Source organism: Canis lupus, chromosome 16, assembly GCF_048164855.1.
Source record: "Canis lupus baileyi chromosome 16, mCanLup2.hap1, whole genome shotgun sequence".
Classification (NCBI taxonomy): domain Eukaryota; kingdom Metazoa; phylum Chordata; class Mammalia; order Carnivora; family Canidae; genus Canis; species Canis lupus.
This window is the reverse complement of record NC_132853.1, coordinates 19481828-19504874: the sequence shown is the minus strand read 5'-3', so window position 1 is coordinate 19504874 and position 23047 is coordinate 19481828. Positions and strand designations below refer to the sequence as shown.

The 23047-nt window shown below is 33.7% G+C and overlaps 1 protein-coding gene across 12 annotated transcripts in view; it reads right to left on the bottom strand.

Moving 5' to 3' along the window:
* Positions 1–23047, bottom strand: part of NF1 (neurofibromin 1) — a 274270-nt gene that overhangs the window by 155715 nt on the left and 95508 nt on the right. For 10 of the 12 annotated variants that reach the window (XM_072779390.1, XM_072779394.1, XM_072779382.1 and 7 more), the window contains 6 exons: positions 20352–20483; positions 12804–12938; positions 9560–9673; positions 4207–4286; positions 2374–2497; positions 674–835 (listed from right to left, as the gene is read on the bottom strand). In XM_072779390.1, the coding sequence (XP_072635491.1) occupies positions 674–835; positions 2374–2497; positions 4207–4286; positions 9560–9673; positions 12804–12938; positions 20352–20483 (747 nt within the window). The remainder of the gene's footprint in view (positions 1–673; positions 836–2373; positions 2498–4206; positions 4287–9559; positions 9674–12803; positions 12939–20351; positions 20484–23047) is intronic. The other 2 variants (XM_072779383.1, XM_072779386.1) reach the window with 1 other exon arrangement.

Below are 23047 nucleotides of genomic sequence, written 5' to 3'. Positions count from 1 at the left end.
CAAAAAGACATAGTACTGACCTTCCCATGAAAAAAGCAAACTGATATTCATCTCCACTGATAAGGATTAGAGAATGTACTCTCTAGATTGGGAGCTGCATACTAAATGCCAAAAACAGTGTTTTTAACAGTAAAGACACCATTAATAAAAAGTGTGGTCTGTAAAAGAAACTCTTTTGTAATGATTTGGTATTTTCACTTGTACTGTGATTTTTTAAAAGGAAACATGCACACAAACAAAAAACACAAACACTTATCTATAACATCAAGCAAAATGCTTTATCTCCTGGTAAATTTGTATTTTTGGTAGTTGGTACAACTTTTAAACTTCTGGGATATGAATGGTCTTCTTTTACATAGAGGTTTGTAATAATTTTAGCTATCAACTACAGCCTGTAATTGCCAAATAACCAAGTACTCTTTACACACCAATCTCATTTAATCCTCACAATTCTGGGGCATAAATTGTTATTATCCCCATTTTACGGGTGAGGAACTGGGTCAGAGAGATGTTATGAGTTTGCCTAAGGTTCCACAAAGAGTAGCAATGGAACTAGAATCTAAGCAGTTCTTTACTATACTATCTAGCTGAAATTTACCGAAGTTCATTCAGGGAAAAAACTATACAGCACAGATGACAATGATACAGAAAAACTACAAAAGTAGCTGTTTACCATGGATGAGTTTCCTTTTCCCTTCCGGAGAGAGGCTCCAGGAGTACAAGAACGTAGTAATTCTTCATGATCCATGGACATCTGACTAGTAGTTCCACTTGAAGGAACATCACATCCTACCCCATAAAGGAAGAGAAAGTGACAGGAACTTCTATCGGCCTGCTAAAGAGAAAAAAATAAGTAAGCCTTTCTGATGCACTGACAACCAAGAAAAATAAATACATAATACAAGCTCTCTTCCTGTTTGAGACTATCCTGGAAAACCTCTCATCCCAACTCATACCCCTTACCTTGAACAATATGCAATAAAACCCAGTAGTGCAAATAGTTTGTTCAAGATCTTTGAAACTCCCCTTAGCTTTTTACCCTTCAAATCATCCAAGATTCTAGAAATACAGAATTAATATTTCTAGATCTAACATGGACACAAGTAAAACATAAAACATCAACAACATAAATCTATCATATGAAAAATATAATGTACTTCTGAGTCAATTATGAATGACAAAGATTTTCTCCCATAAGATTTCATCCTGTGTCATGTCAGGATAATTGGAAACAGACTCTTGAGATTACATTCCTTTGGATGAATAATTAACACTGGTTTATATGCCAAGTATGTTACAAGGGTTAACTTTACTGACCAGACAAATACAGATTACTGTATTACTAATGCTTATACTCTGGAGAATTACACCACAGGCAAGGGTATGAAACCCTGGAGTCTGCTCAGATGCCAACTCACCATTAGTCCATGTGTAAACAAAGAAATTTAACAAGCTGCATGGGACACTGAAAAGCATGAGTTTAATACGTTTGGGATTTTTTTGTAGCTATGATTCCAGAAATAGGTAAAAATTCATTGGATCAAGTATTCCTTAAATTATGCCATAATAGAAAAGAATTCTAATTGACTATAGAAACTTTATAAAAGAAATATAAAGTTCTTCTCTAACCCCCTAACACTCTGTCCCCATATTTTAATAGTTCAGAATTAAAACTTTTCATTTGGGATCCCTGGGTGGCGCAGCGGTTTGGCGCCTGCCTTTGGCCCAGGGCGCGATCCTGGAGACCCGGGAATGAATCCCACGTCGGGCTCCCGGTGCATGGAGCCTGCTTCTCCCTCTGCCTGTGTCTCTGCCTCTCTCTCTCTCTCTCTCTGTGACTATCATAAATAAATAAAAATTTAAATAAATAAAGAAAGAAAGAAAGAAAACTTTTCATTCAACACTAAGGAAGAAAACTCAGATATTCGAAGAGGTGAAACTGTTATGGAAGGAATATAAATAAACTTAGATGAAACACCCTCAACCTCTTCCCTTCAGTTTCTTGATAGATACCATTCTCTGAACTAGCCTAAACCATAATGCATAAGGACTCAAGCCCTGTGCACAAACTTAAGATGGAATATGTTTCTCAATCTAATTTAATTATAGCAGCCCCATTCCTCCTAGACCTAGATCTCACAGAGTCCTGCTTAACTAGAATTTATCAGAATTGCAGCTCTAAGGACAAAGGCTCAGAATATTTTTAAAATGTTAACTTGTCAGTCATCATCTTCTGGCACATATATTTCCTTTGAAGACTTTGTAGACAGGAAAAGCTAACATTAAGACTTAATTTAGCTAACATACATCTCTTTAATCTCTACCGATTATCCCCCAAATATTCTTCCATTTTAAAGATGTCATTTTGCTTACCTTATTTTTAAGAAGAAATTTATTCCTGCAGATCAAAATCTCCCTCAACCATTTGAGAATTTCTGTGCTACTAAGCATCTGATGGCTAGTTAATTTCTTGCAGATGTAAAAAAGCATTTGAGAGCTGCAATAACATAAAGTTCACTGTTATCAGTATCGTCAATAAATAACCTCAATAAATAACCTCAAAATACATAAGAATGACATTCTCTCATAACAGATACAAGTTGAGAGAAGCTAGGATTTTAGAAAAATGGTTATCAAAATGTTAACAGTATGATAATCAAAGGGAATTAAGTCTACAGGTTATGTTAAAAAAAAAAAAAAAGCAATTCTAAATCCTCTAACCCCCCAAACTCCCAGTTGTGTCATCCATTTATATCATCTTTGCAGAAGACTCAAGAAGAAATGACAGACCACGCACACAGCAGACTGTACGTAAACTCAGTGCTCTAAAGCAGGGATCTGAAAACAACTGCCTATAGGCCAAATTCAGTCCTTATTTGCTTTTGTAAATAAAGTTTTAGTGGAACATGGCCATACTTATTCATTTACGTATCATGTATGATAGCTTTCATGCTCCAATGGTGGAACCAAATAGTTCTGATGGAGACTATCTGGCCCACCAACACTACAATATTTACTACTCCACCTTTTAGAGAAGTTTGCTGATCCCTACTCTACAGCCACACTGTCCAATATAGTAGCCACTAACCAGCCACATGTAGCTACTAAGCATTTAAAATGTAGCTTGCCCAAACTGAAATGTGCTTTAAGTATGGAATGCAAGCAAATTTTGATGACTGGGTAGCTCAGTGATTGAGCATCTGCCTTCAGCTCAGGGCATGATCCTGGAGTTTCAGGATCAAGTCCCACATTGGGCTCCCCATGGGGAGCCTCATCTCCCTCTATTTCTCTGCTTTTCTCTGTGAATTCTCTCATAAATAAATAAATTTTTTAAAATCTTAAAAAAAATTTTTTGAAGACTTAATGAAAAAAAGAATGTAAAATATCCTAATAACTTTCATACTGATTACATATTAAAATAATTTCTAAATGTACTGGGTTTAAAAATATTAAAATATTACCTGCTTATTCTCTGTAATGTGGCAACTAGAAAATTTTAAATTACATATATGATTACTATCAAATCACATTATATGACTATCAAAGAATACTGCTCTATGTCTAGGATTTAACTCAGCTGCCAGGTGACTGACTTAGTGCACCTACCTCTATGACAAGATAATGACAAAACCTCAGGCTTAGACATTCCCATCCTTTCAATATGTTACCTTTGTGCTCTTTAAAATATAATAATTTATATAAGCTAGGAAATAAATTATAAAACTCCGTATATATTTTTACCTTTTAGGCAGATATTATTAATTCACTTACACAAATCACTGGTATTACAGGTTATTTATAAAAGACCATAGTTTTATAAACACATTATTAACATTACAAAGTTTTAACATTCTAAGCTTATAATAAACAATTTAAAATACAGTTGTACTACACAGAAATCTGAAACAGAAAAGAACACAAGTAAGAGTACTTATGGCTGGGTAATAAAATTATGCACAATTTTAAAAATTTACATTCTAAATTGCTGTGACAGCAATTCTTGCAGTTAAAACAAGTAATCTAATTAATAATTTTAAGCCAAAAAATAGTAGTAATAATTTTAAGCCAAATAAAATATAAAATCATAAAACCTCTGCAAATAAAATTTTACAATAAACCAAGTACCACAGAGTTAATATCTAAACACAAAAAATAAACACAAAATAAAATCTTAAACTGAATTAAAAAATAAAAGTACATACATACCTAATCTCCCAAAATGTTTCTACAGGAGCATCAGGATTCCACAAATCAATGCTGTCTAACTGATGAAGAACCAGCAGAGCCTGAATTTTAAAAAAGAGAGAAGAGTCACTCAAAAGTTTTTTTGGTAAATGTAACACTGGAATACTTATTTTACAAATGCTAACAAACCAAGCTATTTAATTGTAGACTTAACACACAGTATAAGGCAAAAGAGAAAAACTCTGAAGAACTCAAATCTCTAGGGAATAATATATATAGAATCAAATCATTTTATTTCTATTAGTCCTACTTTAAATGCCATACTGGGATATAATTAAATGATTGATGAATTCAGAGGAGCAATATAGACATGTAAAAACTACTTTAAGACTTTAAAACTACTTTACTTTAACTAAGTAATTTCAATAAGTGTCAAAGAACTCAATGGAACAAAAAAAAAATGCCTAAGTAAGGAGAATTCACCAAAATTAATACACACAACAATATTTTTCTTCAAAGCCAACAGATAAAGCAGAAGTTATCTTCCTCACCACAAATTCTTTTGGAACAGAAAAGACCAATTATTTCCAAAAACAAGAGAGAAAAGAAGAGCAAAATAGACTTCGCAATTCATTGCAGATTATTCATTGTTAAATATTCCAATTAAAAATAGAACGGAAATTGGATTTTGGTTTACAGAACAGTAACAGGAATTAAGCAATTTACTTAAAATATACAAACAAAAACATACAAAACATACAAGACAAGCTAACATACAAAAACACCATTATTAAATAAATAAAGACCATCAAAGTATACAGTGGAAAAGACAAGACTCTTCCTTGAAACTTGCCCTATCTTAACTCCAATTCCACAGTGGAGGGACATTCCCCCAGAGGGACACCACTGAGCTACACATATTCTTCTCAGTCCTTGGTCAGTATATTTGGTGATTCTATACTTCCCTTTAAAACCTTTTATTAAAACTCCAATAAAATGCTGTTTGGAACAAATAATGAGAACGGACTTCTCTTAAAAGCAAATCAAATGCACAAACTGCTAATATTTGCATTAATAACTTGCCTTACATTAGGAAAATATATAAATGTCTAACCTGAGACCATAGACCATTTTATAATCCTAAAACTTATAATTGATATAAAGACCAGACCTGTATTATCTTATTTCAAACACTTTTATTATAATTAGTTTTAGATATATAATGAAAAGCTTCAATTCATTGTGAGAATCTTCAAAAATTTTAGCTCTCATACCAAGGAAAAACAACACTAATTTACATTCAATTGTCACTATTGTATAAAAACAGTACAGTTTACTGACTCTTTAAATGGCAAATTCTCTATTTATAGTTCTGTTTAAAGAAACACTTTTTATCATAATGAAAGACAACATGTTAACTGTTTCCCTGCCTTATTATGATTGCTTTCCTTGTTATGTTCCCTTCCATTTTATTTTCCACATGTATTTTAACAAAGGTCTAAACACAGTATACTCATTTGACATTTCATAAACATTTTTCCATATTTCCATGTGATCTATATGTTTTAATGGATGTTTATTAATTCACCAAGGTGAAATGTTATCACTGAATATTAACCTGTTCTTACTAGTGAGTATTTTAAATTCTCTAATATTCTCTCATTATAAATCAGAGCAATAAGCACATATATATATGTGTGTGTGTGTGTGTGTGTGTATGTAGCTTACTCCCTCTGAATTGTATTTACAGAATTAAAAAAAAAATACAGGAATTGAATTATTTGGACAAAAAAATGGATATTTGCCCTGCTTCTGTCAAATACTATCAAATAGCCTCCCAACGAGAATGCAAGAAGTATACCAATTTATAGGTCCAACAGCAATGTACACAAATATAAGCAATGGGTCAAACAATGAATGCTAAAACATTTTTGGTAAAATGAAACATATAGTACAAACAATAAAGCAGCAAATCTTAAGTATATAGCTCAAAGAATTTTTACAAATGTGCATACTCCATGTAACTATTACCCAGATCAACACTGTCAGTGCCTAGAAGCCCTTTTCATATTCCCTTTAATCATTAGTGCTTGACAAAGGTAGCCACTGTTCTGACTTCTACCACCACAGATTACTATTGCCTATTTGTTATTTATATAAAGGGAATCACAGAGTGTGTTCTCTTTTGTGTTTGGCTGTTCTCACTGACCATTATGCTTGTGATACTGATTCATCCATGCTCTGCATTTAGCAGGAATAGCTCATTCTTTTTTCACTGTTGTAATCAATGGAATGAATATAACCAAAATTATTTATCTATTCTATTGTTGATATATTTAAGTTGCTTCCAGTCTTGGAGGGGGAGAGGGGGTTGAGTACTTTTTACAAATTATACTATTAATATTTTTTGAATGTGTCTTTTGGTAAACATACATATGCATTTCTATTGGATACATACCTTAGAATAGAACTGCTAGGTCTTATGTTTACTTTGTTGATATCGCAAAACAATTTTTAACAATGGTTGTACTAATTTACATTCCTACTAGTAGAGTATGAATAAAAACATAACATATTCATTTGATATTTCATAAAGCTTTTTATTATGGATTTTTAGCTTAATTACACTGCAGTCACCAAAAAATTCTGAATGATTTCAATCTTTTAGATTGTTGAGACTTACTTCATGCTCAGGATATATTGAACGTTCCATGTGCACTCGAAAAGAAAGTATTTATTTATTTATTTTAATTTTTATTTATTTATGATAGTCACACAGAGAGAGAGAGAGAGAGGCAAAGACACAGGCAGGGGGAGAAGCAGGCTCCATGCACCAGGAGCCCAACGTGGGATTCGATCCCGGGTCTCCAGGATCGCGCCCTGGGCCAAAGGCAGGCGCCAAACCGCTGCGCCACCCAGGGATCCCCAAAGAAAGTATTTATTGAGTGCAATGTTCTATATATGTCCTGTTAATCTTGTTCAAATCTTCTATCCTTACTATTTTGGGGGCTTATTTATTCTATTAGGCTTTGAGAAAAGTATGCTCACATATCCCACTACAACTGAATTTGTCTAGCTCTACTTCATATATATATTTATATATTTTGAAGCTTTGCTTTTAGGTTCATAAAGTTTTATTTTCTGGGTAGATTAGGCACTTTTGTAATAATGAGATGTCCCACTTTGTCACCAGTAACGTGTCCTGCTTTAAACTCGGTATTTGTATATTACTCCAGCTTTCTTGAGTTTATATATGTATGGCATATTTTCCTGTCCTTGAAATATCAACCACACAGTGTCTTTATATTTAAGCTGTGTCTCTCATAAAGACCACATAGTAAAATTTTTGCATTCTTTAGTATTCACCCAAGAGAAATAAAAGCATATGTGTAGACACATATACAAATCTGTAATAAATGTTTCTAGAAATTTTATTTGTAATAGCCAAAAACTAGAAACAACATAAATATCTATCAATAAGTAAAGGGATAAATTTTGCTCTGGCCACAAAATGGAACATTATACAGCAATATACATGCAGCAACATATATGAATTTATGATGAGCACACAGTTAAAGAAGACAAAAAGAAAAGATACTTTATAATACCACTTATATAAAATGCAAGTTAACCTGCAATAACAGCAAGCAAGTGAATGGTTGCCAGGAAAGGATGAGAGCAGACAGGACAGTAAGAGGAGAGAGGGAGGAAGGAAACACAAAGGAGCACAAGACAACTTTCAACAATGATGGATATGTTCACCTAACTGGCCATTAACAGGTGAATAAACTGCTTTAATCAGTAAACAGAGTATTTATCAACAATAAAAAAAAAAAAAAAAAGGAAGTAACATATGTAATATCTGGGATGAATCTCAAACTTGTGAGTGAAAGAGGCCAGACAAAAAGAAATATATAGCAGAAGATTTCAGTCATAGGAACTTCCAGAACTGGCAAAATTAATCTACAATAGGAATGAGATCAGTGGAATCTGGGACACGGAGTGGGGCACAGGACACAGAACTTTCCCAGGGTGACTAGAAATACTATAAATCTTACATGATTTTTTATTTATATGTAAATCATACTTCAGTAAGATGGTTTTAAATTTTATAAAACTATATTTATAAAACTATATAAACTAACATTATAAAACTGTATTTACCAATCATTATTAAAAAAAAATTTAAGTCAACTATATTCACACCTACTAGGATGGCTATAATCCAAAAGACAATGTAAGTGTTGGCAAGAACAGAGAAACAAAACCCATATATGCTGCTGGTGGGAGTAGAAAAGGATGTAGTCACTTTGGAAAACAGTTTGCTCATTCAAAAAGTTAAACAGAATTACCATACGACCCACCAATTCCACTGGCAGGTATATATACCTAAGAGATATATTCACACAAAAACTTTTATACAAATTTTCATAGCAGCATTACTTATAATAGCCAAAAAGTAAAAACAATACCAAATATCCATCAACAAATGAACAAACAAAATGTCATGTATGCATATACTGGAATATTATTTGGCAATAAAGAACACTGAAGTATTATTACATGCTACAATATGGATGAAGCTTGAAAACATGTTAAATGAAAGAAGCCAGAAACAAAAAGCCACATATTTTATGGTTCTATTTATATGAAATGGCTAGAATAAACCAATCTATAAAGACAGAAAGAAAACGGATTAGTGATTGCCAGTGGCTGGGGTTATAGGGGAATGGAGAATTCCAGGGTTTCATTTTAGGGTAACAAAAATATTTCAGGACGAGACAGTGATGATGGCTGCACAACCTTGTGAATATAGTGAAAAATACTGTACTAAATACTTTAAGAGTAAACTTTATGATATGTAATTAGACCTCAATTTAAAATTCAATATATATTTTAAAAACTCCAAAAAGTCAACTACAATTAGAAAATTTTAAGGTTTTAGGGCAGCCCTGGTGGCACAGCGGTTTAGTGCCACCTGCAGCCTAGGGTGATCCTGGAGACCCAGGATGGGAGTCCCACGTCGGGCTCCCTGCATGGAGCCTGCTTCTCCCTCTGCCTGTGTCTCTGCCTCTCTCTCTCTTTCAAATAAATAAATAAAATATTTTAAAAAAAAAAAAGAAAATTTTAAGGTTTTGTATGAAATATATGAATTTGCACAATGTTTCTGCTCATAAAGTAAAAACCCCTTCTTTCTATCGAGTTCTTAAAACAGCATACAAAAAACAAACATATCATTTTCTAGAAATGCCATCTCTGACAGATGTCCAGAAATGACACCTATCACTCACTGAAACCACAAACAAAAGAAACATGAAGAATGTACATGAAGAATGTACTTCCTTTCCAGAGCCTAGAATTCATCTCTCCTCACCTCCATTGCTTCCTGAGCAATCTCTGGCATATGTGACTGAGGGACCAGCTGGACAAGTCCTGTAATTAACTCCGCTGTACTGCCTTGGGTTTCAGGTCCCTGTTTTCTTGGATTCTGCAAGGAAAAAAAGCAAGTTCAATTTAAAAAAACTATCTATCCAGGAGCTAAAGATAAGAGGATGAAGATGCCTGCTAATGGGTACACTAGGCTTCTTTTTATGGTGATGAAAATATTCTAGAATTAGATAATGGTGACACTGCACAATCTTGTGAATATACTATAGACCACTGAATTGTATACTTTAAAATGGTCAATTTTATGGTATGTGAATCATATCTCAACAAGCTACAATAATTGTGGAATTTTTTTAAAAGTCAATATTGCTTTTGTTAAGGATTCACTTAATTTACATCTATACTTTCTTCATGTGAATAATGTCCAGAGAAAATCCTAATTAAAAGAAAATAAAAGCTAGGTATTAGCTTTTTAATTAAAATCATATCAATATAAAGAGTAGGTAAATTTTTTTCACCAACACTACACTAGCTAAATAATATACCTCTGGTTTGGAACTGATTGGTTTTGAATTTATTGGGGGTGGGTGGCAGAGGGAGGAGAGAATCTCCAGCAGACTCCCTGCTGAGCGCAGAGCCTGCAACATGGCTCAATCTCACAACCTGAGCTGTCCAAGAGTTGGACACTTAACCAAGCCACCCAGATGCTCCTATGTGGTTCACTGAAGTGAGACCAATGCAACTTATGCCCCCATTTTATTTTGCTAACTATGGATTCCTTCTCATTATAATGATAAGGTAAACCCTCATCCTAAGATATTTGTAATTCAAAACTGTTGGCTTACTTTATAAAATTTAGGTTCATTCACGAATAACTCAGTAACATTTACTGAAAGCTGAAGACAGAGCATTAAAAAGATGTGTTTCCTACCCTCTAAGAACATGGAAGTCTGGTGGAAAAGGCCAACATCAATAAAATAACCAGCCCAACAACTGTGAAACTGCAAATGAGACAAGAACTGCAAAGGTACGTGCTGCTTGGAGAACCTAACTAGAGAAAGGGGGCACAGGCAGAGAGGCTCCCTCAGGCTAGTAGCTAATTGCTCAAAATTAGCCAGAATAGGGAAGCAGATCATAAGCAGAAGGAAGAGCAAGAGAAGGTATGAAGGAATGTAGTAGGTAAGATGGAAGGAAAGACAGACCACCGTGACGACAGTAAAAAAGAGAGAAAAAGAGGATGCTAGATGTGGCAGACGTGGCGGGTGGGAGTCAGACTGTGCATGCCCCTGTAGGTCTATGCGGAGTTTGGTCTTTATTCCAAGGGCAATTTCTACTAAAAGGTTCTAAGCTGGGCAAGAGGCATGATAAGATTTTCTTGCTAAAGACATCAGCATAAGTTTAACTCCAGTGCAGAGAAATGTTTACAGGGAGGTAGAAGAGAGTATGAGCTGGGCCATTAGGAGGCCTGACAAAATGAAAGCAGTGGATTATGGCAGAGATGGTAGGAATCGTAGACAATCAAATCATGTTACCTTAAAAATACCATGACTGACATCATTTAGTAGTTATTCCTATATTGCTCCTACTTACTACGATTTAGAATTCTTCGTGTAAATAAGAATAATTATTTACAATGAGTCACTATTTTAACTTTGGTTATGCTGAGAAAAGTTGTTTCACCACTAGATGGCAGCAAAGAGACTAATTTCAATTAAATGACTTCAGCTGGCTAAATTTCAACCTTGGAAAATACCAAGTTTTGTTTAAATTCTTATTCTTTGATTAATGAAATATTGAACACTGAAGACACCAGTGACTGGTGCATTCTTTACTCTGATGTACAGGCATGCAGAGTGGTATGAATATATTACACAAAATGCATGATGAAATCCCACTGAAAATAATTTATGCTACAAAGATGTGAGGAGACAGGGGATTTATTTTCACAGTCTCACTGATAAGGCTCTATGGAATTTTCCATGTCAGATTCTAACAATTTATTCTATAGAACTCCCAAATTTGGATGGGCTTCTCAAAGAATTCAAAATATCACAGGCCTTCCTTTGACATTACTAATCCCTTTAAGAATTCTGTGTATCTCTCCCCTCTCTCACTTCTCTGCAGAAAAAATACTCATGTACACATTTTTTTTTTTTAATTCAAGGGGTTCACAGAACTCTTGAACATATGGACATCAAGTTATGAACTCCTATATATAGTAATTTGAAAGCACCTTGTCAGCACTTATAAAAACTTTTGCCAAAGCACTAAGAAATTTTTCCAGAAGCTGCTCTCCAGGGTAGAAACTTCAACAAAGGTTACACATGTTAACCTATGACCTTCAAAATACAAAACTGCCATATTTGGGGCATTAATAACATTAATATTAATGTCGATTGTATTTTATTAATAGTAATAATAGTTAACATTTGGTGCTAATTATGCATTTATTAAACATTGTTCATTCCTAAAAGCATGACTATACTATCTCAAGCTTCTTAACAATCTCTCTGAGACAGGGACTATTATCATCATTATAAGAAAAGGAAGACAGAGAGGTTAAGTCACCTAAAATCACATCATCAGTCTGTCTCCAGAGCCTATGCGTTCAATTACTTATATAACTAGCACTCATTTACATCTGGTAGTTCCTCACTACTTTGTGTACTACAGTGGTGCCCCAGGAATCAAATACCATCTGAGGCTGCAAAAGCAAAGTTATAACAATAGTTAAGTGCTAACCACACCCATCTACCTCCTTCTCCTTCCAATACAGTATTTTCAGGCGAAGCCAGTGATAATAGGTTGATGACAGAAGAAAGGGAAATAAGAAAGCTAAATGGTTTGGCAATCGCAATTGGAGATTTAAAAACCAACTGTGAATATGAGAAAAAACTTGGATTTATGTTCATTTCATTACCTCCATCCCCATTCCAGGACAATGTCTAAATAGAATAAACCTGGAAACAAGGCTAAGAAAGATCTCACCAAAATATGTTATTTAATGATAGGGGAAATTAAGGAGAAAGGTTAAGAAATTTAATTATAGTAGCATTAAATAAATGTAACTTCTCTATAAGTTTTCTTAAAGATGTCTTAGGTTTCAAGCATGATCAGAAAGGATCAGTGAGTATTCTTTAGCTAATAATCATCTCCAAGGTGTTGGTGTTTCACGTAAGCCAAATTAAGTTATTGTAGTAATTTCAAGGCCTTTCATAAAAAATACTTACACAAAGCAAGAGCTTTGGATCTGCATGAATTAGTTTCACCATGGATAAGAGAAGATATTTATAGCTTCTTGTCTCCAGGTCTGTAGGTTTTTCTTTAAATTTAAGGCTTGTTACTTTTTCTTTAAATGTAAGACTCTAAAAATAAAAACAAAAATATGTCATCACCTTGTAAAAATCAGACATCAAATTCAAGACAATAGCTATCTAACTTTTAAAAATAAATCCATTAGAGAAATCTTTGAAAAAAAGAGACATTTTATCCCATCATATGTATGGTATGAGTAGAAGCATCCAAAAGTAAGTAAAAGATTAATATTATTAAATTTAAAAAACAAACAAATGGAAACTATTTTTGCAGCATCTATATTATTCTTATATATAATGTGTCATAAAGTGAAAATCTATTAAAAATACTAAACACTTTAGTATCAAGTTGACTCCTACGTAAAAAAACGATTTTCCAAAATGTGGAAACATTAGGGATAAAATATTTAGTCTATTGCTCTCACAAATACATACACTGAACCATTCATTTAACAAACATTTATCTCACACAAATATACAGATATTTCATAGATTCTACATTAATTTTAATAATTGCATTGTTAATGTTCCACAAGAAATGAAAGACCAACAACTCTTAAGACACCAGACAAATAAGATGCAGTCCCAATTTCAGAGATGTTAAAAACTAAAAATACATGTTTCTTAGACTTGATGAAATATGAAATATGCCATATTGGCAATCACTGTATTTAACAGTTAACCGTAAATTTTGCTTTTTCCTTCAAGGTGTTCCACCTCTCTCAAGTTAATAGGATGCATGTATTTTGCCTGAAGAATATTAGTAAAACAGAGAAAGAACTCTTTGACAAGCGTAAGTCACAAAAGTCTACGCTACGTAAGTCTGCATGAAGCACAAAAAATGTGCTTCAATTACAGAGACAGTATGGTTGATGCTATGCTGATGCCATAATTACGAATGTTATTCAACAAAAAATCCAACAATTGCATTCTGGACATAAAACCACCTTTTATACTGTTTTATACTGTTACAAATAGCCCCCTTCATTTAAAACGACACAAAAAAATCAAGTTCTGACACATACCCCTTTATTTATTTATGTTTTTAGTTTTAGGTGTACAACATAATGACTTAATATTTATATACATTACACAATGGTCACCACAGTAAGTCCAGTTACCATCTGTCACCATTCAAAATGGTTACAACAGGGGCAGCCCAGGTGGCTCAGCGGTTTAGCACTGCTTTCAGCCCAGGGCCTGATCCTGGAGACCTGGGATCAAGTCCCACGTCTGGCTCTCTGCATGGAGCCTGCTTCTCCTTCTGCCTGTATCTCTGCCCCTCTCTTTCTCTCATGAATAAATAATAAAATAAGTATTTTTTTTAAAATGGGAGGGATCCCTGGGTGGCTCGGCGGTTTGGCGCCTGCCTTTGGCCCGCGGCGCAATCCTGGGGTCCCGGGATCAAGTCCCGCGTCAGGCTCCCAGCATGGAGCCTGCTTCTCCCCCTGCCTGTGTCTCTGCCTCTCTCTCTCTCTCTATCATGAATAAATAAAATCTAAAAAAAAAATAATAAAAATATTAAAAATGGTTACATTATTGATTATATTCCCTATGCTGTACATTACATCCTCATGTCTTAGTTATTTTACAACTGAAAGAAAGTTAAATTAATCTCCTTCACCTATTTCATTGTTCCCATCCATGGCCCTTCCCTTCTGACAACCATCAGTTTGATCTCTATATCTATCATTCTGTTTCTGTTTTGTTTTTTAGATTCTAAATATAAGTGAAATCATATAGTATTTATCTTTGTCTGACTTAACATAATACCAAGGTCTACCCACGTTGTTGCAAATGGCAAGATTTCATTTTTTATGGCTGAGTAATATTCCAGTGTGTATGATGGACACTTAGGTTCCCTCCATATCTTGCTATTATAAATAATGTTGCAGTGAACACAGGGGTGCATGTCTTTTCAAATTAGGGTTTTTGTTTCTTCAGATAAGTATCTAGGAGTAGAGTTGCTGGATTGTATAATATCTCTATTTTTAATTTTTTTAAAAATCTCCGTACTATTTCCCCTAGCGTCTGTACCAATTTACATTCTGACCAACAATGTGCAGGGTTCCTTTATCTCCACATCCTGCCAACATCTGTTAATTCTTGACTTTTTTCTAATCATTCTGACTAGTGAGGTGATTTATCACTTTGGTTTTGATTTGCACTTCCCTGATGTTTAGTGATGTTGAGCATGTGCCTGTTGGGCATCTGTATGGCTTCTTTGGAGAAATTGCAAATAACAAATAACAGGCTATCCAGCATCTGTGCATCCATATTAATAATGTCCAAGTAAATGGGCTGTCTTTCAAAGGTAAAAAGTCGAGATGCATATATATCTGTAACACACAGCCACAATTCTCAATGTTTCAGTATAAGACACATTTGTTAGTACACCCTAGAACGCTGCAGGGTTTTTGCCTCAAAGGGAAAACATACACATTAATGCTCAAAAATGTCACTACAGGAAAGAAACAGCAAAACTTACAAATACTGCTTGCTTTTATTTTATAATCCCATTGGCAATATCTTACCGAATGTATTTAATAAATTCTGCTTTTGCTGTCTGCTCCCATTAAATTCTATTCTTTTTTCATTCTAAGTCATGGTAACACCTTAGATCAAAGTGATCAACTTTCACTAAACAAATTTATTTAGTAAATTGTAACTAAGCATAACTCCCCTTCCCTGATGCAGCTATTGCACAGGACCACAGAACAGAGAACAATTAACAGAATAATTATCTCTTATTCAATAATCATTTTCAAAAAGCTAGGTAATAGTTCAATTATGTCATCTCTACATCTCCAGTATCAGCATATAAATTTTGTTCTAGCACTGCTGCCTAATATGTGGTAAAGACTTGAAAAGGTTAAACAGAGTTTTCAATTCAAATACCTTTTAATTAATAACCAATTGGGGGATTATATAAAATCAGGAACAACAAAGCTAAAGAAGAAATGTATTTCTGAACTAGAAATGTAAGAAAAATAATCCATTCATTAATTTACTCATTGACCTTCCATACTGCAAATATTAGTAAGAATCCAGGCTAGTACATGCTCTTTGACAAAGAATAGAAGTGGTCATTCCCAGGAATAATTAATTAATGAGAATATTTAGCTGCTTACTAAAAGCCCAAACCATTTGTTAACTTATTTAAGACTATGACTATATAGACATGTAAGAGCATTTCTTGAGCCAGGATCTCAGAAACAAAATGTGCAGAAATTACACATATTTGTGAAAATGCATACTTTTGTTATTAATAGACTACCTTAGTTTTAAAACAGTAAATGATTAGTGATTAAAAAATATTTCAAACTTTAAAAAATATCACAAAAATATAAAATGGAGAAGCTATGGCTCAATGTTCATATGGAAAGACTAAAAAATTTAACCAACCAAGTGCTCAATCCAAGATAATAATGCAACTTTAAACTTTAAAATGCATTAGTAGAAACATGGTATGCAGACACAGCAGGTTATGGCATTCTTCAATTATACCACATCTGGAACACTAAAATCAGATCTTTTAATATGTCATTTTAATTGGAAAAAAGTGTTAGGTTGAATTCTTTCCAAAAGAGAAGCAAAACAGAGGAGAGTTTTAAAGACAAATCAAGAAAGAAATTCATTCACTCATTCAACAAATATGTACTAAATGCCTACTACATGTTCTAGGAGCCAGGAATCCAGTGCTAGACAAGCCAAACAGAACTCCTGCTTTGATCAAGCTAATGCACTAGTGAAGGAAGACAGCTGAAGAACTGGACAGACACTGAAATGAAAGTCAACCATTCACTAATCATGTGACTGTCATTCATTAAACAGTTATTTGTGCAGATCAAACAGCATACACACAAATCCCACAAGCTTTTAAAGAAAGCTGAAATAATAAAATCCCTCCCAATACTAAAATCATATGAAAATAAAACAAAACCTGAGGAGTACAGGGGAACTTTAATCAAGTATCTTCAGTGCTGTCATACAGAAGAATTGAAAGTATTCTATAGAGCTCCAAAAAACAGAGTGATGAATGGGAGTGACAGAGAGACGAGTCCATCCTGGTTAAAGAAAAACCTTCAAATTGCGCTTTCTGACAAGAAATATATCTACCTCCAAATTCAGGGTGGTTTATAAAGCCTTCTTACAGATTGAACTTCTTTGACTGCTACTTCTGTAACAAGACAAAGGCTCAGGTTTATCAGAGACACGAATCAACTGAGGCAATACAAATGAGGATGACCCACTGAACATGTAATGCATGTAATACAGTGGTTCTCAATTGGAGGCAGTTGTCTCTCCCAGGGGATAACTGGAAATGTCTGGAGACATTTTTGGACTGGCAGGGCAGGTACTCCTGGCATGTAGTTGCTAGAGGCTAGAAATGCTGCGAAATATCCTACAATACATAGGATAGTCCCCTACAACATTCCAAAATGTCAATAGTGCCAAGGTTGAGATACCCTGTCACTTCTTTATTAAATCATTTATTATCAATTTCCTGTGTTTCCAGACTTGATGGCCACCTGTAGTGAGCTCTTTATTAGAAGTTTTCTAGCAAAATCTACAAGACTGGCATCTCTGTGAGGGAAAGTGCCTTGTCTGTTTAGTTCATCATGCTTCCCTGGTGTTAACACTATGCCTGGCAGCTTGTGGGAGAGCTCAATATTTCCACGTATGTTATCTGACTATTCACTCACTGGGTTTAAGAGGGGTAAGATTCACCTAAGAAGCATCTAAATTATAAAATTTTATTATTCTAAAAAGTTATTTCATATTAAATATGTTAATTGTTTTTCCTGCTAAGAGTATCAGCCAGAAAGCTCTCCTTTAGCCACTATGTACAATATATACGTACATACGTATATGGGTACATATACACACAATTTCATACATATATACATAAATATAAACATCTTAAAAACAATTCTGCCAATCAAATATATACTGATACACTCAGAAAATAATAGGAAATAAAAACCAAATTCTTATCATAGGTGTCCTTGGACCAAAAAACGTCTAGTTACAGCTTTTATGAAATAACTTTCATTAATATAGTATGTTCCTTCTACAATCAGCTAATAAGTAGAGCTAAGAAGTAAAATAACTTCTAAATGTTGGGAACATTTTCAGACTACCAATCAAATTTTGTCTTTATTCAAAAGAATAATTTAGTTTCATCTTTTTTTCCAGTCTTCATGCACATAAGATTAAATTGCAGATAGCTGGTAAACTGGATATTGAAATTACAGTGGAAGTAAATATTACCTTTCTACCAATTTCTTTTCTTTTCTTTTCTTTAATTCAGGAGAAACACAGAGAGAGAGGCAAAGACACAGGCAGAGGGAGAAGCAGGCTCCATGCAGGGAGCCCAATGTGGGACTCAATCCCGGGACTCCAGGACCATGACCTGAGCCAAACTGAGGAGCTCAACTGCTGAACCACCCAGGCTTCCCAGACTTTCTACCAATTTCTATTGTTGGAAGTCATTAGTTTTCTACCAGAAGAAGTAGAAAACTTAAAAAGTCAAAGTTCTAACTTCCTAGAAGATATTTAGAATGAGTATTTTTTAAACAATTTATTTTAAGGTATTTTCCAAACTTTTTAAGTGATGTCTAGTTAAATGACATTTAAGTAAATTACTTATGTTTACCTCCAATTAACTTAGATTGGAATTTTTGATTTTTAAAAAAATTAAGTTATGTGTTATCACAAAAAGTCAACTAAAAAATAACTGTATTTTATTTATTTTATTGAATAAAACATAACTGCCATGCTCTTTGGCTATAATTTTTTAGACTAGAGAATCCCAAAATATATGGTATAGCAAACTTCTCTATTTGAACGTCAGAGATAAAAAATCATCAGAAACAATTACTGATGACTGGATAAGAGTGAACTACAACTTTATTAAACCAAAATATTTTACTAAGGGAACTTGGGGAAAAAAGAAGCATGCCAGGGAGGAAGCTGTTTAAATTATAAGTGTGAAGTGGATAATTTACTAGATAAAACCAATAGGTAAAAACATGCTGGATCCCTGGGTGGCTCAGTGGTTTGGCACCTGCCTTCAGCCCAGGGTGTGATCCTGGAGTCCCGGGATCGAGTCCCACATCGGGCTCCCTCCATGGAGCCTACTTCTCCCTCTGCCTGTGTCTCTGACTCTCTCTCTGTGTCTCTCATGAATAAATAAATAAAATCTTAAAAAAAAAAAAAAGCTACATTTTCATTTGAAATGACATGATGTGACTATAACTAACTATACAGAGAAAAGTCAAAGAAATAAGGACTTTTCTGATGTAGTTACAATGGGTCATACAGCTACAGAAGCCCTTGCGAAACAGTGACTGGTTGGCATCTGATCATGTGAGCAACAGCAGCCAATAAGAACAGAAAATAAGCAGAAGACAAAGCACCACCAATCAATGTCAAGAGTTGCCATGTGTAATACTCTTGCTATACACAAATACCAAGAAATGACTTCTACAATCCTATAATCCTCTATTTTTTTAAAGATTCTATTTATTCATGAGAGACATATATATATAAATCATATGAAAATAAAATGAAACATATGTCTCTCATGAATGAATAAATAAATAAAATCTTTAACATATATAGAGAGAGATAGAGGGGGGAGGGGGGCAGAGACACAGGCAGAGGGAGAAGCAGGCTCCATGCAGGGAGCCTGACGTGGGACTCGATCCCAGGTCTCTAGGATCACACCTTGGGCTGAAGGCGGCGCTAAACCGCTGAGCCACCTGGGCTGCCCTATAATCCTCTGTTTAAATTGGTTCCATGAGTTTTAAAATTCCACAAGAAGATTAATCTATTAGAATACCTAATTTAAAAACACTCCTTTTACTAAGTTTAAACACAAACTTCAATACAATATGCAACACACAAAGCATATTTGCTGAAACATGAAATATTTTTATTTTAAATAAAAATGTTTAATTTTATTTCTAATTTCCTATGCAGGGAATATTCAGTATCCAAAAGGCAAAACTGAGTATTAGTAGAAACATTCATTTTAATCTAGGAGTCAAGCCACCCTTACTCATCCCCAAAGATGAGGATCAAACCAAAATATTTTGATTCTTAAGGAAAAGCTACAGGAAAAAGAAAGAAGAAAAAAAAGAGAAGAGAAGAGAAGAGAAGAGAAGAGAAGAGAAGAGAAGAGAAGAGAAGAGAAGAGAAGAGAAGATTTTTTTTTTTTTGAGAAGAAGATTTTAACAGCATTTTGTAAGAATATTTCTCTAAGAAAAATAAGTTCAATTAACTGAAATAGTGAAAATAGATAACTAGCATTGCAACAATATTGCAATATACAACATACCACAGTTATAGAAAAGGGACTCATTTGATTTTCTAAAATAATCAAAAAAGCAAGAATAGGATAGAGATACTGAAAATGCAATAGGAAGAAGGTAGGATTCAAATTATGATTAATCTTACCGGTGCCATTCGTATTGCTGGGTGTGCTCCACAACCCTGCACTGCTTTATGAAGTGTTTCACCAAACATGTTTCGAAGCTCAACTGAGTGACAATATACAGCATCAATCTTAGGCCACCAATCCAATGCAGACTGGAGAAAAACAGAGACCATAAGAGAGGAAAAGTACAAATTTGCATGAGTTCTACGCTCTGGTTAACATTGTAGCCTTATGTTTTATCCTTCTGTGAATAACTTTCTAAGACCATGCAAACACACACCATGATTTCCAAAGTCTTCAAATAATATCTTTAATTCAAACACTAACCCATACATTTATTTTAAAATATAATAATGATGAGACAAATTGCTTCATGTGCACAAGAATATAAGACTGATTTTCTAACAGATAAGTTAATGAATCTGAAAAACAGTCTTTAGAGAGCTAATTCTGTAGCCAATCTTTTTCCTTTTTTAACTTTAATATTTTACACATTTCAGAAACATATGTATATAGTATATATTTTCCCACGTAAGAATGCTAATTATCAAAGCTTTAAAAAAGATTAGTGGTTCAACACAATGTTGAAGGAATATGTGGCAAAACCATCACTTATATGCCTACAAACAACAATGGTAAGTACAACACAAAATTAGTAAATGAAATAAAGCTATTAGTAAACCTATAATCTTAAATTGATATGCAATGATGGTACAATACACAAAAAGACTAATGATCATCACAAAGACAAACTGATCATACCTAATTAGTGTATAAAGGTAATTTTTTATGTAAATATTTATCTATTTCAGTTTCACCTGTTTGGCTTTGGTTCTAGTTTCTAATGCCTATTTTATTTGAAGAGTATCTAATTTAACTTTAAAATTCATTACTTTGTTATGAAAATCACTAAAGTTATAAAGTCCATCTATCAGTTACTACAAAAATGGATGAATTTTCATTCCATATGGAGATTATGCACAGCAATGGGGCAACTTCAAACATAGGCTTCCAGCTTATGACACTCCCGCTACATAGGAAGTACCTGGAAGAATGATGCAACTAGCACAAGAAGAGGACGTAAGGGTGTCACACCCTATGTCTAGGTTCCTTCTCATCCAAAACGAAGTTATTTCTCAACTTCAACTTCTAATTTCTTCACCCATAATTCTAGAATACTTTAGGTTATATTACCTTAAAATCAGATTACAAACTCTAGGTACTGGATAGTAAATTATATGATTAACTTACAATACACAATTTGAATCCTGAACTCTATTTATAGGAAGGGACCCCAAAGCTGTGAGGGAGAAATAAATTCTCTTTGGATAGTAAGGTTGTTTCTGCTATTCCCCCAACTCTTACTTTATTTAAGCTAATTCCTAACAAATGATCAAGTTTCAGTTTGGCTATAAAATGGACTCTTTTAACCTTTGGTCAATTTAGTCATTTGACTTGCCCAAGCAATCAACACAACTTGATTACCATATATTTATTAATTTATACAGCTTGTGTTAATCAGCTTAAAGCCCAAAGGCTTCATGATCACAAAATGCATTGAGACAATTGTCCTACTCATTCTCCTGATCCCATAATATCTTGTCAGAAACTAGTAACTAAAGAGATATGCATCCCATATAACATCCTATCCAAACTATTATGCTGTATCGATAGTTGCTGAAATTGTAACATGACACCAGATGCATCTGTTAAAATAATATGATTTTAACTTAAGATTTAGTGATTTTCATAACTGCCATTTTTTATAATATAAAAATTTATTCATTTTAACGTAAAAGTTAAAGATATACTTTCAAATAAAATGTGTGTTAAAAACTAGGCATCATGTAGTTGGCAAAAATTACAGTGTTTTAAGCAGTTACTAAATGTGTCCCTTCTGAAACTAGTCAACTAAAGTAGACATTTCTTTTCTTTCCTCCTTGAAAACACTAGGTTTACTGCCAAACAAATGCAATACTTTTGCAAGTACATAGTATGAGCAAACTATGGCAATTCTTCAAGAGATAGTTAAGTAAATTTTCAAGTGCCTTGGAGAGAACTTTTCCAACCTCTCAGTAAGAAGAGACCATTATCATTTTCAGTATGTAAGGAAACTACAACAAACTGCCATAAGGAAAAAAAATAGAATACTAAAAACTATACAGCTACAGCATGTTCTGCTGATCGCTAAGATTTCTGGGTCACATGTGTATATTACTATTTCTTTAATTTCCCAATTATAACAACATATCTAATTTAACCTAAAGGAAGCCAATAAAGATTAAGTACATAACATAGATCTTATAACTTTAATTCATCTCTTACAGCATGTTGTGATAAAAAAAGTTACAATACTAGGGGTACCATTTTTGAAGCTGACAGTCTACAGTATAGTAATATTCAAGTAGTGAACAGATTTTCAGGTTCCTTAGGAAGAAACAGAATATTTTAGATCTAAACATTGTACTTATGAATTGAGTATGAATGTTTCCCAGAAAGAAAACAAACTGCAAAGTATTATCAATTTTACATAACCCCTCAAAAACATATCAGTAAAATTTGTATCTTATATGACAATGTGACAGTAAGAAACAAAATCTGTGAATTTGACTGAAGAATCATGGAAGAAAAGAACTTATGAGGTGTGTATTGAACCAAGAATCAATGAATAAATTTAAGATTAGGAGTCCAAATATCTAAGAAAAACTTCATGTGA